This window comes from Herpailurus yagouaroundi, unplaced genomic scaffold, assembly GCF_014898765.1.
Source record: "Herpailurus yagouaroundi ecotype Mexico unplaced genomic scaffold, PumYag 187, whole genome shotgun sequence".
In the NCBI taxonomy this organism is placed as follows: domain Eukaryota; kingdom Metazoa; phylum Chordata; class Mammalia; order Carnivora; family Felidae; genus Herpailurus; species Herpailurus yagouaroundi.
This window is the reverse complement of record NW_024412418.1, coordinates 6,703,657-6,729,618: the sequence shown is the minus strand read 5'-3', so window position 1 is coordinate 6,729,618 and position 25,962 is coordinate 6,703,657. Positions and strand designations below refer to the sequence as shown.

At 54.3% G+C, this 25,962-nt stretch overlaps 4 protein-coding genes across 10 annotated transcripts in view; 2 read left to right on the top strand and 2 right to left on the bottom strand.

Moving 5' to 3' along the window:
* CSTPP1 (centriolar satellite-associated tubulin polyglutamylase complex regulator 1) overlaps positions 1 to 1,113 on the top strand; it is a 197,639-nt gene extending 196,526 nt beyond the window's left edge. Inside the window, exon 9 of the mRNA XM_040495278.1 lies at positions 910 to 1,113. Within this exon, the coding sequence (XP_040351212.1) occupies positions 910 to 1,069 (160 nt within the window). The 3' untranslated portion in view covers positions 1,070 to 1,113. The remainder of the gene's footprint in view (positions 1 to 909) is intronic.
* A 12-nt stretch (positions 1,114 to 1,125) lies between these two features.
* ARFGAP2 (ARF GTPase activating protein 2) lies at positions 1,126 to 11,749 on the bottom strand. 6 transcript variants are annotated; one of them, XR_005796837.1, is made up of 18 exons: positions 11,614 to 11,749; positions 11,324 to 11,442; positions 10,687 to 10,759; positions 10,031 to 10,162; positions 9,863 to 9,943; positions 8,943 to 9,024; positions 8,604 to 8,660; positions 7,901 to 7,942; positions 7,472 to 7,524; positions 6,902 to 7,038; positions 6,669 to 6,800; positions 4,601 to 4,729; positions 4,387 to 4,521; positions 3,283 to 3,409; positions 3,029 to 3,122; positions 2,790 to 2,908; positions 2,200 to 2,339; positions 1,126 to 1,664 (listed from the first exon to the last, which is right to left on the bottom strand). XR_005796837.1 is itself a non-coding variant. In XM_040495247.1 (17 exons), exons 1-17 carry the CDS (start codon positions 11,683 to 11,685, stop codon positions 2,319 to 2,321), a joined length of 1,605 nt encoding a protein of 534 aa, XP_040351181.1. In that variant the 5' UTR covers positions 11,686 to 11,749; the 3' UTR covers positions 1,126 to 2,318. The 6 variants fall into 6 exon arrangements, 5 of the variants coding, with proteins under 5 accessions (XP_040351181.1, XP_040351182.1, XP_040351185.1 ...); XM_040495247.1 differs by having other exon boundaries at positions 1,126 to 2,339; XM_040495248.1 differs by having other exon boundaries at positions 1,126 to 2,339; positions 7,901 to 7,918.
* Positions 11,750 to 12,398: 649 nt separating this feature from the next.
* PACSIN3 (protein kinase C and casein kinase substrate in neurons 3) lies at positions 12,399 to 20,864 on the bottom strand. 2 transcript variants are annotated; one of them, XM_040495268.1, is made up of 11 exons: positions 20,751 to 20,864; positions 17,236 to 17,310; positions 16,890 to 16,979; positions 16,593 to 16,749; positions 15,617 to 15,852; positions 15,363 to 15,518; positions 14,638 to 14,813; positions 14,374 to 14,494; positions 14,099 to 14,235; positions 13,561 to 13,682; positions 12,399 to 12,941 (listed from the first exon to the last, which is right to left on the bottom strand). In XM_040495268.1, the coding sequence occupies exons 3-11, from the start codon at positions 16,941 to 16,943 to the stop codon at positions 12,826 to 12,828; spliced, it is 1,275 nt and encodes a 424-aa protein (XP_040351202.1). In that variant the 5' UTR covers positions 16,944 to 16,979; positions 17,236 to 17,310; positions 20,751 to 20,864; the 3' UTR covers positions 12,399 to 12,825. The 2 variants fall into 2 exon arrangements, with proteins under 2 accessions (XP_040351202.1, XP_040351203.1); XM_040495269.1 differs by lacking the exon at positions 17,236 to 17,310 and having other exon boundaries at positions 20,751 to 20,849.
* Positions 20,618 to 25,962, top strand: part of DDB2 (damage specific DNA binding protein 2) — a 33,146-nt gene continuing 27,801 nt past the window's right edge. Inside the window, exon 1 of the mRNA XM_040495253.1 lies at positions 20,618 to 20,635. The gene's annotated coding sequence lies outside the window, so the exon portion shown is untranslated. The remainder of the gene's footprint in view (positions 20,636 to 25,962) is intronic.

Genomic DNA, 25,962 nt, shown 5'->3' with positions numbered 1-25,962 from the left:
ATTTGTTAAGCAGCTGCTCGAGACTGGGACAGTGGGGATGCAGCCGTGGACAGGCCTGAGGAAGACAAGCTTCCAGCCAAGACTGGAGGAAGGTTAAGGACAGGTGGTCTTCAAGTTCCTGAAATGGGCAGTTGTCTAGAAAGTAAAAGCCACTCGGGGACCCAAGCAGAGCAGCCTGCCTCCTAAGCCAGGGGTCATCTCACTGGGCACACACATTATCCTGGGCTCATCCCTGCCCAGACAAGCCCCCCTAAATAGTTTCAGGAACTGGCTCCCAGAGCCCTGGAGTGCCAGGCCAGAGCTGGAAGTTCCAGTCCTACTGAAGCTCCGAGTCACGTGAACTCTCCAGGCCCATCCTCCTCTCCAGCCTCTGGCTGATTGACAGCTCAGAAATCCTGGTGTGCATCCGAATCACATGGGGAGCTTGTTTACGATGCAAGTTAACCAAGTTCCAGCTTGCGGTGGGGCACAGAAATCTGGATTACGAACCCTCCAGAGGACTCCAGAGCCGGAGGCCCAGACCCACACTTTGGAAATCAGTAATTAAAAGTCCCCACGGCCCCCTCTGCCCATCCTTTCTAATCATCCATCTCCCAGACCAGTGGTTTATACCTGTACCCTGAGGACCCCTAAGGTGCCATATGTATTCCAGGAGTCCCTACAAGGGAAAAGAGTTGCCAAGCCCGGGGGTAATACACACACACACCCTTTCTTCCTGGATTTAAAATGGTTCCATTAAGGCTGTACATTTCATTTGTCTTTAAACTCCACTGAGAAACACACCCCAGTCAAGCCGACTGCTGGGATGAGGTCCAGAGCTGCTAGGCTGCTCACCTGCCCACAGCAGTATGGCTCAGTAGATGAGTTAAAGGGCCAACTAACACCAGCTCTTTCCTCCGCGTGCAACAGGGTGGTGAGGTCGAGGCTGCACCGGACCTCGCGGCAGCACAGGGCCAAGGAGCCAGGGGACTTTGGCTTTCAGAGAAGAGACAAGCTGGAGGCCCTGGAGAGAGTGCCCTCAGCTTCAGCACCGACGCCCTACCCATATCGGTGGGAGCCCAGAGAGTGAGGCCAGGGGCCTGCGCTGGGCAGGGAGGCAAGGATCCAGAGAGGACACTACTTGACTCAGATCAACAGTGGCCCTGGGCCCTGTCAAGGCTTTATTTGACACCACTCTGTTTCAATACAAACAGTCCAGAAAGAAAGTCAAGTCCCTTTGGGGGGGGGGGGGGGGGTAGGGAAGAATGGTCTGTGTTGCTTGGGAGCCCAACCCCAAACCCACAGGGGCAAGGTGGGCCCAGACTGTCAGCACAGCAGGGGAAGATGGCACCAAGGATGACACAGTACATGGCCTAGTGGCCAGGGGACAAGGCGTGCAGCTCTGTAGGTGCCTCAAGCTCTCAGTGGTGGGGTGCTGTCCAGGCCCCCCTAAGACCAGGATGACACAGAAGAAAGTTGAGCCCCAAGAGCCTGTTTCTGTCCCTCATGTCCTCTGCTTCCTTGGCCAGCATTACGCTCACAGCATCCAGAGCAGGGCACAGGGCAGATGAGACCCACCATGGCCACACCAAGCAGGGGAAGAAGGGACAGAGGGTCCTGTGCTCCACAATAGATGGTATGGAAGGACTCCGAGACACCCAGGAGAAGTATCCCTCAAGTGATCACTGTAAAAAGGGGTGGTGAGACAGGAGAAGATCACTCGGGCCTCAAGTCTGATCCCAAATGAAACCTTTCAGTAGCGGGTAAAGTTTCTAGCCCTTAAGAAGGCCCAGACGAAGGTCCTTCCCCTCCCCTGCCCTCTCCTGGAACCCAGAAGAGGCCACTGGAGCAGCCTCCCTACCCTGGGGCTGGTCTATAGCAGAACTCTTTCTAGACCTGCCCACTGGTTCCAGAGGATGGGGACCAAACCCCAGACAACCTGGAAGGATCCTAGAGCTGGCCAAAAAGCCTTACACTTCTCACTTTCCCTACTTGGGGAAGGGCTGGGCCCAGAATAAACCCTCCTGAGGAAACTCCTCCCCTCGCTCCCAGTGTGGCAGGACGAGCAGCAGCTTGGGGGCAGGACCAGAGGACAGTAATCTAGCACACGGGGAGGGGGTGTGAGGGGAGGAGAATAAAAGGGCTCAGTCTACAGGCTGAGGTCAAGGCTGGAACCACCCATCCCCCTCACCCGAGATCCTCAAAGGCCACCCCACTCACACACAACACATATAAAGTAACAATTCCTCCCCAGCTTCCACAAGGCAAGCGCCCCTGGCCTTGGAATCATGGGGGTTTTGCTGTTGTCGCCACCATATGCCTGAGCCGTGGCACCTGGATCAGTAGGAACCATAGCGATCCTGGGGATGGGGAAAGAAAAAACAAAGTCAGTCTCTCACCTGCAGCTTTCCTGCAACACGCCCCTGCAAGACTAGGGTACTCCGGGGAATCGGGCACCAATCTCACATGGCAGAGACTGTTTTGTATTTTATTGTGACTCAGGAAAGGGGTTGTGACCAGGTCCCAAGGGGGAAGCCCTGCCTAATCTCGAAGCTGGGGAGGGAGGAGAGAGAGAAGTAAAGTGACAAGGCTGTGGAAATCCGTGCAGACACGGCAGCATCTTAGGGAGGCCGAGCCCTGGTACCAAGCTCAAAGGAAGGAAGCTGCCTCTCCAGGAAAAGAAAAGGCTCTCTTTCAGGCTCAGGAGCTACCCAGCAGCAGTGTCTGGATGTGGTGGAGGCGGCCAACCCCCAAGCACTACTCTATAGCGCTTTACCCTCCCGCCCCAGGTCAAGCAGCCCCAGCCTCACCTGCAAAGAATTCATCACACCATTGGCCAGCACAGCCATCTTCCCGGCCACAGACTTGACACCCTGCTTAAACTGGGCAATGTCAGCTGTGGGGAGCACGTTGCCCAGAGATACGCTACCTGTAAAAGCAAGGGAAAGGGTGGTCTGGAAGCCCTGCAGGAAGCCCTTCCCAGCCCACAGGGCCCTCCAGCTCTGCCCACGGGCCTCGCCCGGCATGCACCTTACCGCCAGGGCCCTACCTGCTCCATGAGCTCCATCCATGTCCCCGAAGAGGTCAGAAGAGCTGATGGCACTACTACCCGAGAGCTGCTGGAGACGAGACCTGGCTTCATGCTGTGGTGAAGAAAGGGAAAGACCTGGAGATCTTTTGGCCGATGAGTCAAGCACTCCTTATCGGCCAAGACACCCTGGTGCTAAAGCCCAAAGCAGTGGCAAGGAGGAAGCTCTTACTCCACCTGCTGCCTCCAGGCTCAGGGTGGACAACCCTACTTACCTCGGCATCCACCTCCCGCCCAAAGAACATGTCCGATGAGATGGCTTTGGCTCCTGCAAATTTCTGACGTGCTTCACTGGACTCGAGGCCTGAGCTCCGGCTTTCCACTTCCCTTCTGTTTGTGACTCTGAGGGGTGGATGTGGGATAGCTCTGATCCTTCCCATTACTGTCAGAGCCTAGTATTACTAATCCCATTACTAACAGAGGCCAAAAAAAGCACCAGTGGCCTTCTGGGGATGCTTACAATGGCCCATCTGGCTATGGCTCTGGGCCCTCTCCCCTGGACAAGGCCCTTCTCTTCTCCACACCGAAGCCAAGGTACAGACAGCTTACGTTCACTCTACTAGGCGGCATGGAAATACATTAGGGTTCTGCCCCAAACCACTAGAGCTTCGTCAAAGTCTCGGATGTCCTAGGATCACTACTGCCAGTCTACTCCTAGTTACAAGTGGCCTAACACTACAGTGACCATATGTCTCAGCTGGCCTGAGTTTATACCTACTCTTGTGGCATTTCCACTCTCAAAAGCATCCCAGTGTGGACCTAAAAGTGTATGATCACTCCTATCTACCACTGACGAGCAGAGACACTGGCCTAGGTGCTTTGTAAGTTTCATTACTTTTAATCCTTCCAACGGCCCTGTGAAGTCATTACTTATGTCCCCCATTTTACAAATGTTGTGCGGGTAATTTGTGAGTTAAACATTGCCCAGACTGACATAAAATAGGCTTTTAAAAAAACAAGGAACATGGTGGCCAGAGACACATACCCCTGAGTGTTCAGGACTGAAGCACAAAATCAGGCCCCTCTTGCCAGAGAAACAGATCTTGAACAAAAGAAGCTGCTAGGCTTTCTGTGATGATAAAGCAAAATTCAAACCAAAGCCTAATTCCTGTACTACCTAATCTGATAGCCACTAGCCACATGTGGCTACTTATTTTATTAAAATTAAATTACAAATTTCAGTTCTTCAGTTACAATGGCCACATCTGAGGAGCTCAGTAGGCACACAGTCAGTGGTCATCACACTGGACAGTGCAGGTACAGAATTTCCATCACCACAGAAAAATCCTACTGGACAGTGTTGCCCCTGCCCACTCCACCTTTCTGAAATAGGCCGGATGCTTGAGACGGTCACTTCTGGCTCCTTCTCCTCCATCCTGTCCATACCCCAGGCGGTATCTGTATCCCAGCGGGAACTGAAACTTTCCCCCAAGGAAAAGGGGTTGTCCTTGTACCTAGTGAGACAGTAGAGTAGCTCAGAGAAGCCTGATGAGGAACATGGTGGCCAAGTCTGCACCCCAACAACAGCCTTACTTTGGGGGTCCAGAGGCGAAAGTACCGACATCATCAAACAAGTCCAGCTGCGAGCGGGAGGATTTTGCACTCACTGGGGTTTCCTGCTCAATCACCTGCATCTCAGACAGCACCGAGTGGGAGACAGAGCTGTGGAGACAAGCAGAGCCAGGCCCAAGGGCAGGTGTAAGCAACAGTGTCACTACACAAGAGAAGATGCCCAGCTGCTGGCAGAAACCTGGGTTCTCTTTCACTGGGCATCACCCAGAGCCATCTCCCCCTGCCTGTGCACAGGCACAGGGCCAGACCCAGCAGGGAGTGCTAGGAACCCCGCTGAGCTGGAGCACACCCTCAATGGTGCACACATCAGCTTTGTTTTCTCAAAGCAGGGCTTCCCTCACAAAGCACCGTTTGCCTGTTATAATTTTAATGAGGATGTGCACCAAAGGATAGCGCTCTTTTGCCCTTGGAAACAACTCAGCAGACTTGCTGTATCATGAGCCGCATCCTTCACCCAGATGAACACATACACATGGAAAAGATGAAAAATGCCCCAGAACCAGGGAAAGGAGTCCGATGGCATCAAAGAATGAGTCCTTAATTGTCCTAACCCCTACACCACCCCGCCTTTTTTTTGAAAGATGAAAGTATCTCAAAGTACACAGCCTGGCTATATGCACAAAGCCCTGGGACTGCTGTATGGTATCCCAGTGAGAAGAGGCAGTGAGTTGGGCAAGAGGTACTAACTCTTCATGCCTCACTTTCGTCCTGTGTCATGCTCCACAGAGGCATTTTAAGGATTAATTTCACTTAAGTAAACTCATTAAAAAATATCTCAAAAAACAAACAAACAAACAAAAAAAAACACTATAGCTTTTAGCTGACAGAACCCCAAACAGTGAATATTTTACAATAGGGCATTAAACAGAGTTGGCAGAGTTTAAATAAAGATTCTATTGCCCTGCAGAAAAAGAAAAAAGAAAAAAGAAAACAACAGCTGAAAAAATTGTTCATACCCTTTAACCCAGTAATTCCTGTGACCAAAACAGGGAAGGGGAGGAGATCTAAAGTCCTTCCTGGGAGTAAAATTTTATGTTTCCCTGATTAGCTGTGGGTTACACAAGCAGCACACAGACTGAAATGGAATAATTTAAATCTAACTAGTACGTGTTCTGAAAGATTAAGCAGAAACAGCCAGCCTTATCTTCTTTCAGAGAAGTGGAGTATAAAGGCCCTGAATACTGAATTTGCCATCAGTAGTTCTATGTTCAAAATCTAGAGGTGCCAATTACTAGATTCATGGGCTTCGGGCAAGTTGCTTACTTGCTGTAAGTCAATTCTCTCACCTGTGAAAAGACATAGTAATACCTCCTGCACAGAACTGTTGTATTCAAGTAAATAAAGCCAATGGCAGAGCTCACACCCCCTCGAAAGAAAGAGCCAGCACTTAGCACAAGCCCGCTGTAGCCAGGATTGCTGGCCCCAGTGCCGTCCGATGTTCCGATTTTTAAGCGAGATCAAAAGTCTAGTGTTACCGAAATCTCTAAACGTGAGCTCTTAGTGTAAAGCAAACAAAATGCATAATAGAACTGGTTTGCAGTCTTTGTTTTGTTTTTAAGAAACCACAGCAACACAAACCCAGTGGTCCTGAAATAGGAAGGATATTGTCAATACCAAAGGGCATTGTCTGGGGGTATTTCCAGGCGTTAGCGTGTCTGGCAGCAATGGCCTTTAGTGGACAGGGATTAAGAATGCTAAAAGCCTTGTAATTCTTAGGGAGGTCTTGAAAAATAAAGAAATGTCCCACCAAAAGTGCCATTAGCACCCCCATTACACAACACACCCTACCCTCTTGGGTATATCAAACAAGCATCTGATCCTGTGTTTCCTTCATTTAACAAACACTAAGCATATACCTACTCTGTGACAAACATTGTACTAGGCCACTTTAAGACAATAAGCAAAACCATCTATCTGTTCGGCCTCGGAGGAAGACTGAGCCTAAAAACCCAAACTGCTGGGAAGAATTTGCAGCGGCTCTGGGGAACACAGCGGCACTTCCCTGCCACACCCCAGAGCTGAGCCTCACCTGCGGGACACCAAGCCCATGCCCAACCTCTCTGCCTGTTCTCGCTTCTTCCCTTCCAGATTCTGTAGCTTCTTCTCCTCCTTCTTACGGTCAATCTGGAGTTCCTGGTAGGCCAGGCGCATAGAGGCAACCCTTGGAGGGAACAAACATGTCAGGGGCAGACACCCATCCTGACCTGTCCTACCTGCCCACCCAACCCCACGGGAGCTGAGGTCCCTCTGGCAAACACTCACATGGACTCCTCAGCCTGCTTCTTGGCATCAGCTGCCTGCTGCTCACGGAGCTTCTCTGCCACCTGGGCCTGCCGCTCGATCTCACTGAAGCTCTGGCTGCTCACCTTCTGGGCCCCTAGGCCTTTCTTGGCACCCAGCTGGGAGGAGAATCATGGGATGGGGGTCTCACCGACCAAAATGTCTTTGGTTTCCTCCCAAGCATGGGTCCTCTAGCCACACCCACAAAGAAAGCATTCCTTCCTAAGTTCAGGTAAAAACTAGGAGCCCAGCCAGCATGGTCAAGAGGGACAACAGTGGTTCTGCTGGAGCTGGGCATGAGGTGGCTCACACAACAGCAGAAGCTTCAGGGCTGACCAGGCCCAGTATGTGCCAGGCACTCAATGTGCACAGTCTCACAGACTCTTCCCAGGAGCCCCTTGAAGACAGGCATCTTGACAGCCCTTTCATAGATAAAGTTCAGAAAAGTACCTTTGCTAAAGTCATACAGCCAGTAAGCGGCAGGGTCAAGGGGTGAATCCAGCTATTTGATGCCAGCTCCTAACCACCACCATACTGCCTCTCTCCACCTACCCCTTTCTTAGCGGCTGCTGGCTTCTTCTTGCCAATGAGGGAGGTTCTCGGTTCTGTGTGAGAAAGAAGATGGGGCATGAGTGAACACAAAGGGAGGTCAGAGACAGCAGCTCAACCCATACCATGCAGCTTCTTGGCAAGAGCTTCTAGGCAACAGCTTCAGGCAGAGGAAGGCAAAGCTGCCACCCACCGGTTCCAACCAACGGCATTAGGATAGTCCAAGCCAAAGACAGACAAAGTTAGGGGAGGTTACGGACTCCCAGCAGACTGACACAAGAACCTAGACCCAAAGCACCAGAGATAGTCACAGTCCCTGAACCAACACAAAGGCTATGAGGCAGGGAGGCAGATGTTAAATGCCAGCCTCAGCTCCTACAGCAGGGAGCTGACATGCAAGGGGCTGAGATCCCCAAAACAGCTGTTGGTTACCTCTGGCAGGAAGGGCCCCTTTAGGTGACAGACACATGGACTCTAGAGAAAAAGACTTGCAGCTAACAAGGGGCCCACCCCAGAGCCTCCATATAGCTCCCAAGCCCAGAGGCCAAAGTTCTTCCCAGAGGGCTCTAGAGTCTCACTTTAGACCAAGCCACGCCAGCCTTCTCATGGGGTTTCACAGTCATTCCATTAGCTTCCCGCCCCAACCCCCAAGGGTCAACAGAACAACAGAGATCAGCAAATACCATCCAAACCTGAACCGAGACTAAAGAACACTAAGGAAAGTAAAAAAGAGCTGAAAGGCCAAGGACAAGCTGAGAAAGGAGCGTTGCCTCCAGCTGTGAGAGCTACACCCCTCTCCCATAAAATGGACCAGACAGGCCAATCCTGCCTCAGACCCCAGGGTTAGGTGTCCAGTCCTGGCTCCCCACACTTTGGCCAGACCCAGCTCCACATCCAGAGGCAGACCCCAGGCCTTGTACACCAGCTTCCAGGTTCATCAATTCAAAGGCCCTGGTGCTAAAGTCCTTGCAGTTGATGCCACAGCCACCAATCCAATCCCAGTCCCCACTCCAGAGAGGTCAAATGCTGTTTCCTGGGGCCTCAGTCCACATGACCAGGCAGCACCAGATCCAAAAAGAGCCCTAGAGGCTCACCCTCTCTCAGTCACCCCACACCTGCCAGGTGGCATACTGACCTAGAGAGGCTTTGGGTGAGGTGCCAAGCAGGTCCATGTTGGGGCCGTGCTCCGGCTCTGTGGATGCAATGGTAGGAATTAGGTCTAAGGCACAAGCTTGCTTCCCTTAACGGGAAGTGATGGGACAAAAATGGGGAAGACTGGCTTTCCTCAGCTTGCTGAGGCCACCAAAAGATGAAAGGGATCCTCCAAGGGATTGAAATGAATCCTAGCCCACTGAGAAATACAGGAACCCCCACACATACACATACTTTTATCCCCTTGGCCAGGTGTCCCATTCTTAGCTCCAAGTCCTTTGCCAAGACTAGGGCACTTGGTTGAAATCCAGACTGAACTCACGTGCCAGGCTACTGATCTCTGTAGAAGGGGCTAGCTCCTGGGTCTCTGCTAGGTCAGGGGCTGGTTCTTTCCAGGCAGGGGGCTGAAAAAGAGGCCAGATCACAGAAGCTTTGATGAGCTATTCCTACCGGCAAGGTGTATGAAGAATCTAAAGGTACCTTGTGGGTATAAGGCTCTCCTCCAAGCCCATGAGAAAAGGAGACTAGAATTTAATGACTACTGCTGTTGACTATGGAAAAAAGACACAGGAAATTAACAGTCACCTCCACCCTTCCACTATTTACTTACAGCCAGAGCCTGTTCCCCTAATTTCACGACTAACAACTATTAGGCACTTATCACATGCCAAGCACAAGTCTAACGGCTTTTCACATATAAATACATTCAATGATCACAACAAACCCCATGAGGTACATACATCTCTTTTAGAGACGCAGGTTTTGACAGGTAAAGTGACTTAGCCACCATCCTAGAAATGCTAAAGACAGGAGGAGCAGGAATTCAAACTAAGAGAGTCTGACTTCAGCACCCAGTGCCAGTAGATGAGAAACCTCCTCCCAGGGGTGGGTTGCTGATGAGAGAATCCTTTCCTTGTCCCCAACTGCAGTGGCTTTCTTATGGGGAAAGAATCCAGGAAAAGTTGTCTGGAACTCCTGACATCTTTTGAGCCCTCAAGAAGCTGGTCCTCCTCCCTACTATCCCAGTTTACAGGGGTCCATTCCTTAGGAGGGCCATACTGTACGCCTACTCATGAGAGGAAGAAACATCTGGACCTACCAAGAAGTGGGCCCCAGACACTCTCTGTCTGAAGTATTACACCAAGGTGAATGGACTCCATGCCCATGATCACAGAAGGCCTTGGCCTTGGTTAAGTAAACCACCTGCCAACATCATGAGAAACATTCCTTGTGGGCACTCACTTGAGTGTGTTCCGTGAAGAAGTCAGAGTCCTTCTTCTCTGGGGAGTGACTGGGAGCACTACTCATATTGTCTATCCAAAGCTAGAGGGAAGAAGACACCCTTGAAACACAGGGCTCTGAATATTCCCGCTCACCCCACGACCCTAGCCCCAGGGAACAGGCACTTACATCAGTGCCATGCCTAGCCAGGGCTGCACTCCCCAGCTGCCGGATCTTTTCCCGATACATCTGGGCAGCTCGGCTATTATATTTGGTGTTGGCATCACTGGCTGTACATCCATGTTGGCGGAAGAAAGCTGTCTGGGGAGCAAAGAAGAGAGAAGAGTATGCTACAGGTGATTCCCCCAAAGCAAAAGAGGCACCTCCTTGTAACAGTCCAATTATTATTTACACATGATAATACACCCTACTGACACTGGCAGTTTTTCAGAGGTAAAGTTCCTCAGAAATTCCTGCAGAAAAACAACCTCCCATCCTCAGAGATGACTGACTGAACCTCAGCCCTTACTCAACCCTGCCTGAGGATAGCATGCCATACCCACTGTGCCCGTCCTTCATCTAGGCTCACAAGATCTGGATGACTGTGGAGGCCCCAACTCCCCTAGCCTTTCCCCCAAGAACATCTGTCCAGTTTTGTTGAATCCAAAGCCTATTTGAGAAGAACAATAACCAATTTCCAAGTTTAGAGAATAGTGTGCAGTGTTGGTATAGACCAGAAAATCCTCTGAAAAGAGATAGTGACAGGGCCCTCCTAGGAAGACACTGTAAAGTTAGTACCCAAGCAGAAGAATGGGAGCGGGGAAGATGGTAAGAAGGAGCTTTACCGCGTTGGCATTCCCGCCGACCTGCATACACCTCAGCTGGAACCAGTTCCAGTTGGAATCCAACTCTGTGGACCTGTGTGCAAGGGCTGCGTGTCACCCACCAGCAGGTATCAGGAGACGCTTCCCTGGCAGACCCATACCTGTCATTTGGCCTGGGGCTTCAGCAGGCGCCCAGGAAACATTAATCAGCCACCACCCTACTTCCTCCACTCTAACTTGTCTATGAAAAAGTTTGCTCTTCAATTGTCTAGTCAAAAAGGTGCTAATTATTTTCCAGATCCAAAACGGGGTCGAATTCTCAGGCACTCAAGCTTGAATTTGGCTTTCCCCTTAAGGACAGTCATAGTCTCACTTCAGACATACTCGACCAACATTCAGCAACAAGGTCAGTGCAGCTAACTTCTCCCCCGAAATGAATACTCTGAGTGTCAAGTTTAACCAACGGAAAAGAAGGATATTTTAACCCAGACACGGAGACAAACTGCCTATGTGACAAGGGGCCCACACAGGCGGCTCCCTCCGGTGCTGATCCACCGGACCCCTCCCTGGCCGGGCAGTCGAGGCAGCTACTCTCCCTTACTGAGCACACAGCCCCGGCCGGCCGAGTAGAAACACAGCAGCCGCAAGATGACCCCACCTGATGAAGCTGAGATGAACGCCCAGGGAGCGGTGCACCCCGGAGCAGTCAATGCACAAGAAAACACCATATGTGATGCTGGCCCAACTCGGATTCTTGGCGCCACAGTCGAAGCAGGCCTGGGTGGAGGAGGCGATGAGCCAATGGTCAGGGGCCCCGAGTCGAGGCCGAGCGCTGACACGCCAGGGAAACAGCCCACGCCCGCCCCTCTCCCTCCCTCAGGCCCCAGGGGAGACGGGAGAGTCCCATCTCCGCCGGCGCCGGACCCCGCGCGCCTCCCGCTCGCGCACCTTGTTGGTCGGGATCCCGCGAAGCCGCTTAAAAAGAGTCTGGATTTCGGTCTTGCTCGGTTCCGCCGCCATTTTCTCTCCTTCCCAGACCCCAGCGCGACCGACGGGTCCTGTCGCGGGCCAATCCACGGCCGGGAAGGCGGGGCACCGGGTCGGCTCCTGCAGTGCCCCCACCCGCCGGGGGCGGAGCGATTTGTCCCGCTCTGGACCAATGAGCGGCCGGCGGAACCGGAGCGGAGACCGCAGCAGCCCCGGGCTCTGCAATGGTCGCCGGACCCACGCCGCGCCACGCCAGGGGCCAATCCGCAGCCGGGGCGGAGCGACGGCTCGCGGGCGGGCCCAAACCTTGCCGGAGCGCCACCGGGACGCCCCGCCAACCCCGGAAGGTGGTGCGACCTTCCGGAAGGGGAGGGCTGCGAGGCTGGGAGCCGGTGGCCACGGGTCTCAGATGGGGCCAGTTCCCGATGGATGAGTGATGATTAACAGCCCTACCAAGCACTTATGGTCCCACCGGCCTGAACGGGAAGACAAACTGGGCCCCCGTCCAGCCCAGAACTCAGTAGTCAGCCTCCAGCCTTGGCGGGCTCACACCAAACCCAATCTCGAGTACCTCCCACCCCAGATTAGGGTCCCGAAGTTCCAGAGCAGATACCAAACTGGCAAACCTTTTTCCATGACATACTCTTAGACCCACACACCTCCCCACTCAGCATCTCTCTCCAGATGCCCTCTGCAGTCTGGCAAGGGTGGAGTATCAGAAAAGATGCACACACACCTGACAGTGCTTTTTTTTTTTTTTTCTCCAACTTTAATACACACTAAAACAAGTCACTGGAGAGTGCTCCTAGCCCAGAACTACACTCACCACCCCAAGACCACCCCAGGAATCCCAAAACACTGAGACCAGGAACTGGGTCCACGGCTCCTGGGGAGACCCATGCATTCCTGGAGAGGCCCAGGCACCCCTGAGCCCTTCTGTCACCTCCTGGCCTCCCTATCTTCCCCTCAGGCTAGACTCAGTTGGCCCTTCCCTACCAGTCCCTTCCTAGATGCAGGCCGCCCCCCTCCCTGGGACCCAGGACTTCCTTCCTCCTCAAGGGACAGAAGGGCAGCAGGGGGCACCATGGTCCAGGGTCCTCGGGTCGGCTGTCCAAGAGAAGCTGGGCTCTGACGCAGGGTGGAGAAACGCTGCAGAAGGTCTGTCAAGGCAGATCAGGCCCCCACACACTCCACGTAATTGGCAGGGTACAGACCGATGCGGCCACTCTGCAACTGGCCCTGGCACCAGCCCTGCTCATCCTCCTCGCTCATCTTCAGCAGCTCCTCCCCTGGGGGAAGGGGGATTAGTCACGGCCAATTGCCCTGGCCCAGCCCGCTTCTGCAACTGGGTCAAGGACTGAGGGAGAGGGGACAGTAGGAGAACCCAGCTAGAAGAGGAGACCTGTCTCAGGCAAAGGGAGGTCAAAGTCAGCAAGCCACTCCACCTCAGACCCTGAATGCATCAAGCAGGCCCAAGCTGGTGACTCTGAGAGGCAGGTGAGGGCTCAGAGCAGACACTCTGACTCCTGGGGGCTGGACCCAGAGTAGCCTTAAGAATCAGAGAACTGGGGCGCCTCGGTGGCTCAGTTGGTTAACTGTCCAACTCTTGGTTTCAGCTCAGGTCATGGTCTCATGGTTCGGGAGTTTGAGCCTCATGTCGGGCTCTGCACTAGCAGCGTGGAGCCTACTTGGGATTCTCTCTCCCGCTCTCTCTCTCTCTCTCTCTGCCCCTCCCCTTCCCCCCAAAATTAATCAATAATAAACATTAAAAAAGAGAGAGAGAATCAGAGAACTGGTCCTTGGGAGGTAAACATTAGGCTTTCCTTTCCCACACCCCTGCTCAAGTTATAAAGGAAGGAAGGCGGAAGCTGAAGCCTGGAAAGGAACAGGAAAGGGGTCCCTGGGTACCTGCTCGGAAGCTCAGCTCATCAGCTTCCTGGCCAGCGTAGTCATAGAGTGCCCGCACCCGCACCCCTGTGGCAGCCTTCCGAGTGTTCTCCTCATCTGACCACTCCTCATCCTGCCCACCGCTAGAGACAGGAGACAGAAGTGGACAGGCTCAGGGCCCGAGGACCACCTTGAGCAAGAGAGCCTAGGACTCAGGGCCAAGGGCTCACCCTCTGGAAGAATCCTGGGAGAGGCAGGTGGGGAGAAACTGAAAAATCCCAGTCTGAGCTCTGCCACACATGCCTGTGAGCTTGGTGCATTTCCTGCCACACAGGGCTGATGTGAGCAGTAGACAAGAGGGACCATGGGAAACGCCTGGCAAATCTAAACCACCATGAACACCGGCATCCTTGTAACTACTGAGTAGGTCCTGAGGTTCCTGGCACCAATTTTCAACCCCACTTTGGGTGTGAGAGGAATGAAGGGAAGGAGACAGGGAAAGAAGGCAGGGCAGGGGGCAGAGATCTTTCCTTCCCACAGCCAGGTTTCTGGCTCTTACCCTGCAGACCCCAGGGACTGGGGTGGGGGTGCAGCGCCATCTCTCGTGGGCACGATACTGGTCAGAGTAACCTCATCAGGGCTCCGGCCACCCTTCTCCTTCCTGCTAATCGTCCTCTGTGTATCCAAGGACCACTCCTATGGGGACAGTGCTTAGGCTCAGACTGGGCCGTGGGGCTGTGGAGGCAGCCGGAGCCATTCAGACCTTCACCTACTTCATCCCAAGCCCTAGCCTCCCTCCTCAGGTCCAGGCTGAGCCCCCCACACCTCCCATACCTCAAACTGTGGCCAGTTCATGGCCATGCCTGGCCCGTGGGTGCTGCGCCACCAGCGCAGATCCTCTTCGTCACTGGCTGCCTCGATGCCCTGATGCAGGTCTCGGTGGAGTTCCTGGAACCTGTGACCCGAAGCACAGCCTCACACCGGGGAGCCCCGAGCCCCAGCACCGCCCCCCAAATTCATTGCACCTGGCCAGAGCCTGGGGGAGATGGAGGAGACCCAGCATTGCCCAGACCTCCAGGCCCACCTCGCAGGCCATACCTCTCACTGCTGGAGAGGTCGAGGTGCTGGTGTAAGGTAAGCAGCATATCCTTGAAGAACAGAAGCCGCTGGCGCTCCGCGGCCTGGCAGGTTTCGAAGGCCTGCTCCATGTCTTCCATGTAGCGCGGGGTGTAGCGATGCAGCTCCGCCAGCGTCTGCTCATACTGGGTTTTCATCTGGGTGGGACAGGAGGGGCCCGGTGAGGACAAGACCTTCTTCCACTCAGGACTCCGCTCGTGTTTACTGAGCGCCGCCATGGGCGAGAGACCCCGGGCTAGGCACCGGCAGCAATCATTCTACAGACCCAGCTCCTGCCCTCCAAGACCCCAGAAGCCTAACAAGGGAGGTCACACTTGGGCAGAGCAGCTTTGAGAGTCTGGTGAGCGAGGATGGAGAGTGAAGTGAGGGTCAACCTATAGGGAGTGGTGGGCGGAACGGGTAGAGGCTTCATGGAGGAGGTAGAAACGGAGCAGCAGATACGCAGAGCTGGAGGAACGGGTGCTCTGGAAGAGCAGGCCACATGAGAGCCTGTCCCAGGCAGGATGCGGTGGAAGGAGCTGGAAGGTCTCCTCAACTGCTAAGCTCCTCCCAACATCCAAAACTGCACCGCTTCTTTCCCTGGGTAAAGCATCATCTTTTCTCTGGGTCCTCTTTTAAATGATGACCTGGAGAAGGGGTGGCAGGTGAGGAAGAGGGCTGGGAAAGGCATGTCGGCCGCCCGGTACCTTCTCAGCCTCCTTGGTGCAGCGTTCCACCCGCTCCTGCAGCTTGCGCAGCTGCTCCTGGGAGACGGCGCTGTCTGCCTTTGCGTGGCTCTCCCGAGTCTGGGCTGTCTTCTCCTCCTTCCGGGCCGCATGGTAGCTCTTCTTAGACGCCTCAACCTGGCACGCATGGGGACAAGTCTGGACCCTGCGCGCCAAGCCTCGGCCCGGGTGGCCCAGGGCAGATTCAGGAAGGGACCCACCCCTCCCAGGCTCACCTCCTTCAGCCTCTTTAGCCAGGGCTTCTGGGCCTTGCGGAAGCCATCCTCGGCGGCCCGGCTCTCGCGGAAGCCACCCAGCACTGGCCGGTGGAAGGCCCCCCGCTGCCAGGAGCGCACCCGCTCGCTGTCCTGCCCCTGAAGCTTCTCCCGCACCTCCAGGTGCAGTGCACTCAGCCTCTCAGCTGCCGTGAAGAAGGCGTGCCAGGCCTTCTCCAGCGTGCCGTACTGGGGGCCTGCAGGGAGGAAGGGGCTTGGGCCAGGCCAGGGACGCCACCAGAAACCAGCCCACCCCCTCTCACTGGGTGCTGCGCCGGGCGCCAGGCACAGAGGGAATGCAGAGATGAACAACAAAGATGTCAGCTGCTGCTTTATCGGTATCTACTCTGTGCCTCGATACGAGATCTCACTGAATCTTTATCCACCACCATGCAGAGAATGTCGTGATCAACATTTAACAGACAACAAACAGCAGCCCAGAAAAGTGAAGTTAACTGCCCAAAGCATTACAGCTACAAGTCGAACTGAGATTCAAACCCTATATGAACCACTATACTTTATTGTCCCAAAGGGAAGAACTAGCCTCCACCCTCAAGGAATGCAGCTGCTTAGGATGGAAAGATCCAAGCTCTTGAGTCAGAAGGCCTAGGTTCAAGCTTTAGCTCTTCCTAGCTGTGTGACCTCAGGCAAGTCACTTAGTGTCTCTGAACTTCTGGATTCTCCTCTAGAAAATGGATAGAACAAGACTGTCTCCATCACAGGGCTGTTACAAATATCAAAATAAGTGATGACCATACTTTGCAAACTCTTAACGGCACAACTGTAAGAATAACCAGGAGGCTCTTCGCTCTTCAAAGGGAAGGCAGACATGGAAGCCTCAAGCTTTCCATAAGAGGTGCAAAAACGAATCTGCCTTGTCTGATCTCCCTACCCTCAGTGGCCCTCTGCTCCTGGCTAGGCCCAAGCGCGGCCTCACCCTTTTCCACGGTGCCCCTCCACTTGCGGGCCCAATCAGCCAGCTGCTGGGCATAGGCCTTCTCGATGCGGGCGCGCTCCTGGAAACAGCTGATCAGATCCCCACATAGCCGATGCCCGTCCTCCACCCGCTGCACGGTCCTCCTGTAGTTGCCAGCCTGGGGCAGACGGGAGAAAGGCAGTGTCGCCAGGGAGAAGCCCCCTCCAGGGCTGGGGCTGACAGCTAGCCTCCTCCCTGGAGAGGTGGCTGGGCCCAGAGTGGAGTGGGTACCCCCAAACCTAGGACCCAGCTGCTCACCTCCCAGAAACTGCCCTCTAGGGCCTCCCCTCCAGCGTCTTCCTCTGGGGCCATGGTGTCCCTGCAGCACGGAATGGTGGCGGACTGGGGCTGTGGAGAGCAGAGAGGTAAGCAGGGAAGCCGGATATACACTTTTGGGGAGAGAAGAAGATCCTCTCCTATCCCTGGGCTTTGTCCCCACTACCATTCCCACCATCTAAGGAACTGTCAGAGCTAGGGCTTAGCAGGTAGACGTCTGGAAGGCCCCGGGAGGGGCTGGGATAGGAGAAAGGGTGGCCACTTCAAATCTCTTCCTCATGCCATGAGTCTGCCCACCCCCTCCCCCACCCAGCCTCATTCCACCTACCGGGGGGGCCTACAGATCACTTCAGGGACCTGGGCGTCCAACTCTTAAAGCTTCAACCGTGATTCTGCCTTGAAGCTGACAAAAGCAAAAAAGCAAAGCAGGGGGTGAGGGCAGGGACTTAGAGCGTCCAGGGCGGTGCCCAGCTCCCCCGATATAGCAACTGCTGTCAGAAGCGCCAGATTCCAGCCAGGAGAATGCCAGGCGGGTCACACGATCCAGCAGGGGATTAGGCGGCAGGCGGGGTGGGTGGTGGGCAGAGGGCCCTGCTGCCCCCGCCCCCCCACCCAACTACAGATGAGAAAAGAGGATACCTGCCCAAGCCAGGCGCCATCGCCTTTGCTTGAACAACAAGGCGACCCTTTACCAGACGAGGCCAAGTCAGAGGGTTCCCGGCCACACTCCAGTAGCTCCCTTTGCCAGCAAGAGCAGACTGGGGGCCAAGAGGACCGAATCCTATCTTGGCCAAGAAGCTTGAACAAGTGCATTTTACTGTCCTCCTAAGGAAGCCTTGGCTCCCTCCTAAGATGGAAATTTTGCCTCCTGGTCTTCTGTGCCAGGGCTGGTTTAAGACTCAAACCAGGAAGGGGCGCCTGGGTGGCTCAGTCGGTTGAGCATCCGACTTCAGCTCAGGTCATGATCTCGTGGTTCATGGGTTCAAGCCTTGCGTCGGGCTCTATGCTGACAGCTAAGAGCCTGGAGCCTGCTTTAGACTCTGTGTCTCCCTCTCTCTCTGTCCCTCCCCTGTTCGCTCTTTGTCTCTCTCTCAAAAATAAATAAACATTAAAATAAAATTAAATTAAAAAAAAAGACTCAAACCAGGAGGGGCATCTGGGTGGCTCAATCCGTTAAGCGTCCAACTCTTGATTTCCATTCAGGTCACATCTCAAGGTTTGAGCCCCACGTTGGGCTCTGTGCTGATGGTGCGGAACCTGCTTGGGATTCTCTCTCTCTCCCTCTCTCTGCCCTTCCCACGAGCTCTCTAGCTCTCTCAAAATAAATAAATAAATTAATTAAAAAAAAAAAAAAAAGACTCAAACCAGGCAATGAGCAAGAAATATGAGGGCCTGACAGTCACAAGGGACATTCATCCTGTTCCACAGCATCCACTGAGGTCCCACAAGCCTCCATGAGTAATGAGTAATGCAGCCCCGCCCTCAAAAAGCCCAGAGTCTGGGGCAGAATGGGAGGAGTCAGACAGGTGACCAGGCACTTGTAAGAGTGTGCTCCAGAATTGTAGAGGAGGGCAAGGCGGATTCCAACCCCAAAGCCACCACCCCAGGGGTTAGAGGACACAATGGCACGCGGCCACTCCCCTCCTGACCCTTGGCAGGGTCTCAGCTGTCCCTAGCACTGACTCAAGCCCCTAGAAGGAAACTGCTTCCTCCTCTGAGCAGGCCCAAGGGACACCACGAGGCCCAGGACACAGTATGTGCCCTCTGCCCCCAAAGCAGGACTCTATCACACTGCTCCCCTCCAAACGGACAAACAACTATCCATCCTTCAAAACTCAAATTGAGGCATCTTCACAGTCTCCCCCACCCCACTGCCCCATCCCCATTTACACAGCCCCTTGTGAGCCCTCAGTCCAGTTATATATGATATATTCCATTGGGTTGTGACTGACAGGGCAGAATCTGTCCCCAGTCGTTGACAGAGGTGGTCCAATTTGTGTTTGTTCAGGCATTGGAGTTAGCAGTTGAATGAAGAAACAAACGACATCTACCTAAAGACCAGGGAACCTGATGGCTAGAGCAGCTGTGAGAAAGCTTGCTTGAAGTGGGATCCAGCCCTAATAGCTCAGAGAGAGAGCTGAGGCCTGCAGTGGATGGAGGTGTCTGGGTACAGAGCAGGAGAGGGACGGAGCAGCTGGTCCGCAAGGGTCCTCGGCACTTCACCTTGCTTCCTCTCGAATCTGCCCCACTTACCCAGAAAGGACTTGCCAACCAGATGGAGAGAAACAGAGCCACAGCAGTAAATCACAGAGCCTTCGGAGCTGTCCCAGTGAGGTATCCAGGGGCCCGGGCCCCCTGCCTGCTCCAGCCTCCAGGCTTGGCTCCCGGGAGAGCTGCCCCCCACCCGGTCCCTCTCTCTAGCCCCAGAACAGAGCAAGCTGTGTGTGCTTGCTGGCACTGCTCCCTCCCGCCTCCCAGAGCAAACACAAGCCCAGAGTCCCAGGCACAGCCAGGCCCCGCAGTCCTGGCTAGATCCAGCCCCGTGGGGGTGGGCAGTGCAAACCATGGCCCCTGTTGAGGAGAGCCAGCACCTTGTGCCTCCTGACTTCAGCAGAGACCCAGATTGGTCCCCAGAACACACTCTGCCACCCGCAAGAGCTCAGAAAGCTAATAATGAACGCTTCCCAGCCGGGGTAGCCAGTACCCACTGGGCCTGCAGAAGTCTGCTGCGGCTTGGCAGGGCCTCCTCATAACTGCCTGGGCCAAGGTAAGGGAGTCCTGAGCCTCAGGGAAGAACCCACTCGCCCTACCTAAGGCAGGTAGGTACCCCCCACCTCGGCGCAGACCAGCCCCTACCCTTCCCAGAAGCTGGGGGCATGCCGCTGGGAGGGAGCACTGCCACCCTGCCCTGCCCATCCTCCTGAGTCACAGGCTGCGCCCAAGGGTTTCTTCTCCCAGCAGCCCCTCCCCATCCTCCCTAAGCCCTAAGATGTGAAGGCTCAGGAGTGGGCGGCCCATTGGTCCAGAGAGTGGTGCCTAGGCTAGAGCGGCTGGGACCAGCAGCCAGAGCCGCCCCAGAGGGTGGGGGAAGGGGTGGCGCAGGGAGAGGGGAGGAGGCAGGGCCAGGGAGGGGCCTAACAAAGGGGCACTTTTGGAAACCCGACCTGCAGCCCGAGGTGCCTGCTCCCTGATGACGCACTCCAAACCCGGAGCCGCCACACCAGACCTCGGAGCCCAGGGGCTGCCCGTCTCTGGCCTCAACCCTTTTGGACGGCGCCCTTCGACCGGCCCTCTTGCCGGCCCGGAGCTACACAACTCGGAGCCGGTGGAGCCCACGCGGAGCGGCCGGGCCAAGGCCTAACCATGGAGGCTTTAGGATTTGTTGGCCAAACTTGTTGAACTTGGTCTCGGCGGGGGTGGGGCCAGTCGATCACCGCTGAGGGGAGGGGGCGCACCCTGCCGGGCCAGCCCGGCCGTGGACTCCGGAAGGTGACCCGGGATAGCGGCCCAGGAATTAGGGCTCTTTGCAGAGAGCGAAGGGTCCCCGGGCAGCGGGGCCCCCAAAGGGCGTTTGGCGGCCTTTCAAAAGCCCCAGGAGATGGTGTGCCCCTCCACCCCCGACGTCCCCGTCTCCACTGCCAGCCTGGGAAATTGCGGGGTGCGCGGCGCAGCAGATGAGACGCCCGCTCCACTCGGCGACACCTATTCCTGTCCCCGCACGGAGTTGGGTAGCCGCGGGTTCCCAGAGCGGGAGTCGGTCCCATTGCAAACTTTAGGAGCGGGAGGAGAGGGCGGGCTCTCCCGCCGCCGCCTCCCCGTGGTTCCCGCCGGGGCAGCACTCACCGCGTCCTCCCTGGGCGTCTCGGAGGGTGGGGGTCCGGCCACGCTCCGGCCAGAGTCCTGCCGCTCTCGGGCCGGGGCCGCCGCCTCCCGGAGCGCGCCCGGCCCTCCCCCGGGAAGCCCGGCCCCCGGCCCCGCCCTCTCCTCGCCGCCGCGGCCCCAACCCCACCCGCCACAGGCTGGGGCGCAGGGGCTGCAGGCATCGCGGCGACCGGCTGCTCCTCGAGCGCGGGCCGTGGGTATCGACTCTAACAGGAGAAGCGCCAGGGCCCGCTCCCCAGGGTGGCGCCGCGTCGCTCTATAGGGGGTCAGATTTCGGCTTTGCCCTTTCCGGCCTTTGCAGAGCCTGGGAGACTTGTGGAAGGGGGAAGGGATGGGGCCTGCCGTGGCACCCCTTGGAGGGAGGCCTCGGGTCTACCCTGCCTTCCATTTTATTTGCTGAGCATAGCTTTCTTAGAAGTTCGTTCCAGCGAAGCTCACAACCACCCTCTTTTAAGCATTAGGATTCCCATTGTACAGATGCAGAAACTGAGCCTCAGAGACCTTCCTCAGCTTGCAAGAGAGCTGTAGTCGGGCAAGACCCTGAACTCCAAACCCGTGCCCTTTCCATGTGCAGCCCTGCCTGCCAATCTGGAGGCGCATTCTGTGGACTGGGTAGGACACGCGATGGAGTGGGGCAAAAAGGCATGAGCTCCTCCCGCTCCGTGTTCTTATTCCCAGATTTTGTACCAAGATTCATTCTTAAATCCCTTCGTCCCTCCACTCCCTTTGTCAGTCACCAGCCTTGGTAGATTTTTCCAGATCGCCACGATACCACCCGACTCTTAATAAGTCCCTTCTTCCTCACCCCCTTAGCCCCCACCCCGGGATTTTTTCGCAGCCAGCCCGTCTGTTATTTATATCCACTGGAGCGGTCCAAGAATGTTCCGAGGCTGACCTAATCGCCACCTGCTTGACCTCCCGGTCCCACCCTACCCCCCCCCTCCCCCCGCGGATCCCTTCTGGGCCGGGAGACCCGGCAACCGACCCCTCCCCCTAGCAGAAGAGAGGGGGCACGGGCGGGCTAGCAGGGTCCGAGGCACCGGGCGCTCAGAGGGTCCAGAGGGTGCAAAATCCCTCGGGGAATGGGAAGCCGCCTCGGACTCCAAGGAGTGCGCCCCCAGGGGGACGGTGCGGTGCTCTGGAAAGCCAAAGGCCAGGCTGTTCTCTCTCCAGCACGTACTCTTGGTCCCCACTCCCCGCCCCTCCACCACTCCCTGAGGAGCGTGAGTGCGTGTGCGCGGATTTTTAAACTGCAGCTTTAAAAATAGCAGAAGTATGTTGTTTCTGAATCCGAGAGGAGTCACTGACGCGTTCTTTACGCAGATAAATCCGCTCATGAAATGGAAAAGGGCCCTGAAGAGAATGAATGAGGGTAATTTCAGGTGGTAGTATTAGCCGCTGAGGATTGAGTTACTCCCCAGTCCTGGCAGGAGGGTGGAAATGGGCATCCAGGACATACCGTGTTTGGCAAATCCTACCTGAGTAGTGGATCCTGGCCTTGTCGCTCACAGGGTGTGTACTCAGCAGGATGTGGCTTCTGAAACCAGTTTCAACACCTAGTCTCTGTTGGGGCATGAAAAAGCCACTTTTCTTCATATTTCTGTTTCTACCTCTATGAAACACGACGTGTGACCCGGCTGACCTCCCAAATGGGCCATGTGCCCTAGCTAATTAATGATCGTAAAAGCTGTAAATGAGAGGAGCTGGGGTAATATATAATGACAGCTATAGTGTTCCGTACTATTTTAAATCAGTTAATATCCCACCTAGTGCCTGGAGGCCTTTAGGCACCTAGACAGAAAGTGTGAAAACACAAGAATTAAATTAATTACAGGAACCACCTCTTAAAACCCCATTAAAAATAAAGGCTGCAAGCCAGACTGGCACCTGGGGAAGCCAGGCCAGAGACAGACTCCGTAAACAAGGCTGTTCGTCAGATCTCAAGGAGAAGGAGATATGGAGTGGAAAGCATCTGGGTTCCCTTAGATTCAAATCTGGAAGCTGAAAGCAGAAACGTTGCAGCTGATTTTAAATGCCCCTAAGGTACTGCAGGGAGAAAAAAATAAACCAAAACCCAGAGCACACTGAGCTGCTTCAAAGGTGAAAGGAGACAGAGCTGCCTCAGGAAAGCCAGGCCCCTGCTAGTGCTGCCTGCAGGGCTCAGATTTCTATGCCCTGTAGCCAGAAAGCCCCGGCACACTCACATGGCCCTATGAGCGCAATACCCAACTTGAACGGAGTTCAAGATGAGATGCCTGAGGGGCACCTGGGTGGCTCAGTCGGTTAAGTGTCCAACTCCTGGTTTTGGCTCAGGTCATGATCTCACGGTTTGGGAGTTGAGCCCACATCAGGCTCTGTGCTGACAGGGGGAGCCTGCTTGGGAGTCTGTCTGCCTTTCTTCTCAGTCCCTCCCCCATTCGCATGGTCTCTGTCTCTCTCAAAATAAAAATAAATAAACTTAAAAAAAAAAAAAAAAGATGAGATGCTCTAGGTCAGAGGGCTGGATAGACAGAAACCTAGAAAGGCAGCTTGGTTCAGGGCACCAGGGGTGGGGGGGTCTGGGGGGGTGCAGATTGGTCCAAAGCCCAAGCTCACAGCACTCGCGGGCTCACTCACCTTGAGTTTCTGGAATGTGCTAACCACTGTACCTTTATTTGTTTATTTATTCATTCAGTCATCCAGTCAAGAAATCATTTGCATTTTTGTTCTATACTAAGCCATATGTTAGATATTGAGAATACGAGATAAACAAGGCAGAGCCTTAAGTGCATGATAGTGATACAGTGTGGGTAGGAAGTACTTTGGGAAAACAGGGCAAGAGACCACCCTTGGCCCGGTGATGACACTTGATTGATCTTGATGAGCAGGAATTAGTCACAGGCAGAGGCATTCTAGGCGGGAACACCAGGGTGTGCCAAGCCCCAGAGGTGTTAGCATATGACTTGGTGATCCAACAATTTTTTGGAATCTACCCTAGACAAACATGTGTAGAAGTGCAAAAAAGGTACAAGGATGTTTGCCTGTAGTATCGTTTGCAGTGAGGGAAAACTGGAAACTAATGTCCATGAAGAGGGTGCTGGCTGGCAGGTCACCAAGGTGCATCGGCCAAACAGTGCCAAGAGGCCCTGGCCCACAGACTCCCTCTGGGGACAGGCTGATGGAAACATCCCATCACTTGACAGCTGCACTAACACGTAACCACTCGCTATTTGTCGCTATTTCACACTTGTAGTTAGGAACTGAATTTTTAAGTCAATTTAATTAACTAAAAATTTAACAGCCACGTGTGGCTAGTGGCAACTGTACTGGACAGTTCTGGTCAAGAATATCTAGAATAGTGAGTTCAGGACGGGGTGTAGGCAGATGGACGATGAAGCTGGGAAATGAGATTGAATAGTGAAGGTTTTGCAAGGTGGTTTGAAGGGGTTCCGACTTGATCCTATAGGCAGTGGGAAGTGTGCGTGTGAGGGGCTCGGTGAAATTTATCCAAAGAACTCTGGCGGGCAGCCTCACGAAGGCAGAGGAGAGCAGGCAGAGGGCTGCCGGCAGGCTTTGTCTTTTCAGAAGGCTGCTGTGTTTCTCTCTGTGGCCTCTGGACATTGCCCCAGCATTCCTGACGGGCAGCTGAGTAAAGTATTCTGGTTCAACAGCTATGTTTTTAAGATCAACCCCAGGTAGAAAAACTGGTTGGAGTTATCGAGAGGGGTTAACCTCAGTGGGGGAAGCTGTTCTGGGCAGGAAGGACAGCAGATGGATGGTATTAGAGTAAGAATGCATAGCAGGCTTCAGCGGAGCCTGTAGAGAAAGCTTCTCCAGGGTCAGGAATTCGCCCGGGGCAGATTCTTTGGAAGGTACCAAGGAGCTGCCACTATACCCAGTCCAGGTTTCAGCTCAGTAGGCGGATGGTCTGCTCAGGAAGGCTGCCCTGGTTCATTCGGACCCTACTCCGAAGACCACTGGGGGCCTCCTTATTTCAGAGAGAAATTCTAGTGGAGGATGCATTGATTTAGCTAGCTTTCACACCCAGTCTGCCAGACACCAGGCTGGGTGCTTGGTCCCCAATGCAAGTAAAGCAGACACGCTCCTTGACTTCATGTGGTTGTCCACTAAAACCAAATAAACGCGGCCCACATACATAGTTACAAATCGTGATAAGTGTTCTCAAGGGAAAAAAAACCCATTTGGGGCGCCTGGGTGGCTTAGTCGGTTAAGCATCCCACTCTTGATTTCAGCTCGGGTCATGATCTCACAGTTCGTGGGTTCAAGCCCCACATCAGGCTCTGTGCTGACATGACAGAGCCTGCTTGGGATCCTCTCTCTCCCTCTCGAATAAATAACCATTTTTAAAAAAATTAAAGGAAAAAAAACACTTAGGATACAGTGCTATGAGAGAATAACAGGGGAAACATAAATTCAGTTAGAGGAGGGTCAGAGAAGACCTCTTTCAGGAAGTTTCAGCTTCTCTGCCCCAAAAAAGCCTCCAAAGACCCCAAAGACAAATGGAAGTGAGCCTGGTAATGAGGGAACCACCGAGGAGAGAGCACTCTATGCTAAAAGATTAATGTGTGCAAAGGCCCTGAAATGGGAACTTGACCTTCTGGGAAAGAAGGTAAGGTGGGTAGGGCATGGTGAATGAGAGAGTGAGAAGTCCGAGATGAGGTAAGAGAGGCAGGCAGCACCCAAACACTGCAGGCTTTGTCTTATTCTGAATGCAGGATTTAAGCAGAAGAGTGACGGACTGTCTTTCTGGATGTTGTGGGAGGAATAGATACAGAACAGGGCACCAGCAACCCGTAGCCTGGATGGAACACGAGCGAAGAATGGTTTTTACATGTCTAAATGGTTGAAAAGAATCAACAGAGGTATATTTTGTGATATGTGGAGGTTATAAGGAATTCAAATTTCAGTGTCCATAAAGTTTAATTGGAACACAGCCACACCCACTCGTTTACATATTGTCTATGACTGCTTCCACGTTGCAATGGCGGAGTGGAGTAAATTGCAATGGGGATTGCATGGCCAGAAAAACCTAAAATATTTACTATCAAGCCCTTTACACAGAAACTATGTGGCCTCTGTATTAGAGGGAGACTAAAAGAGGGAGACCAATTAGGAGGTCGCTTCAGTCATCCAGGTACTGGGGATAGGGACTTGTTGTAGGGGCTTGCTCAGT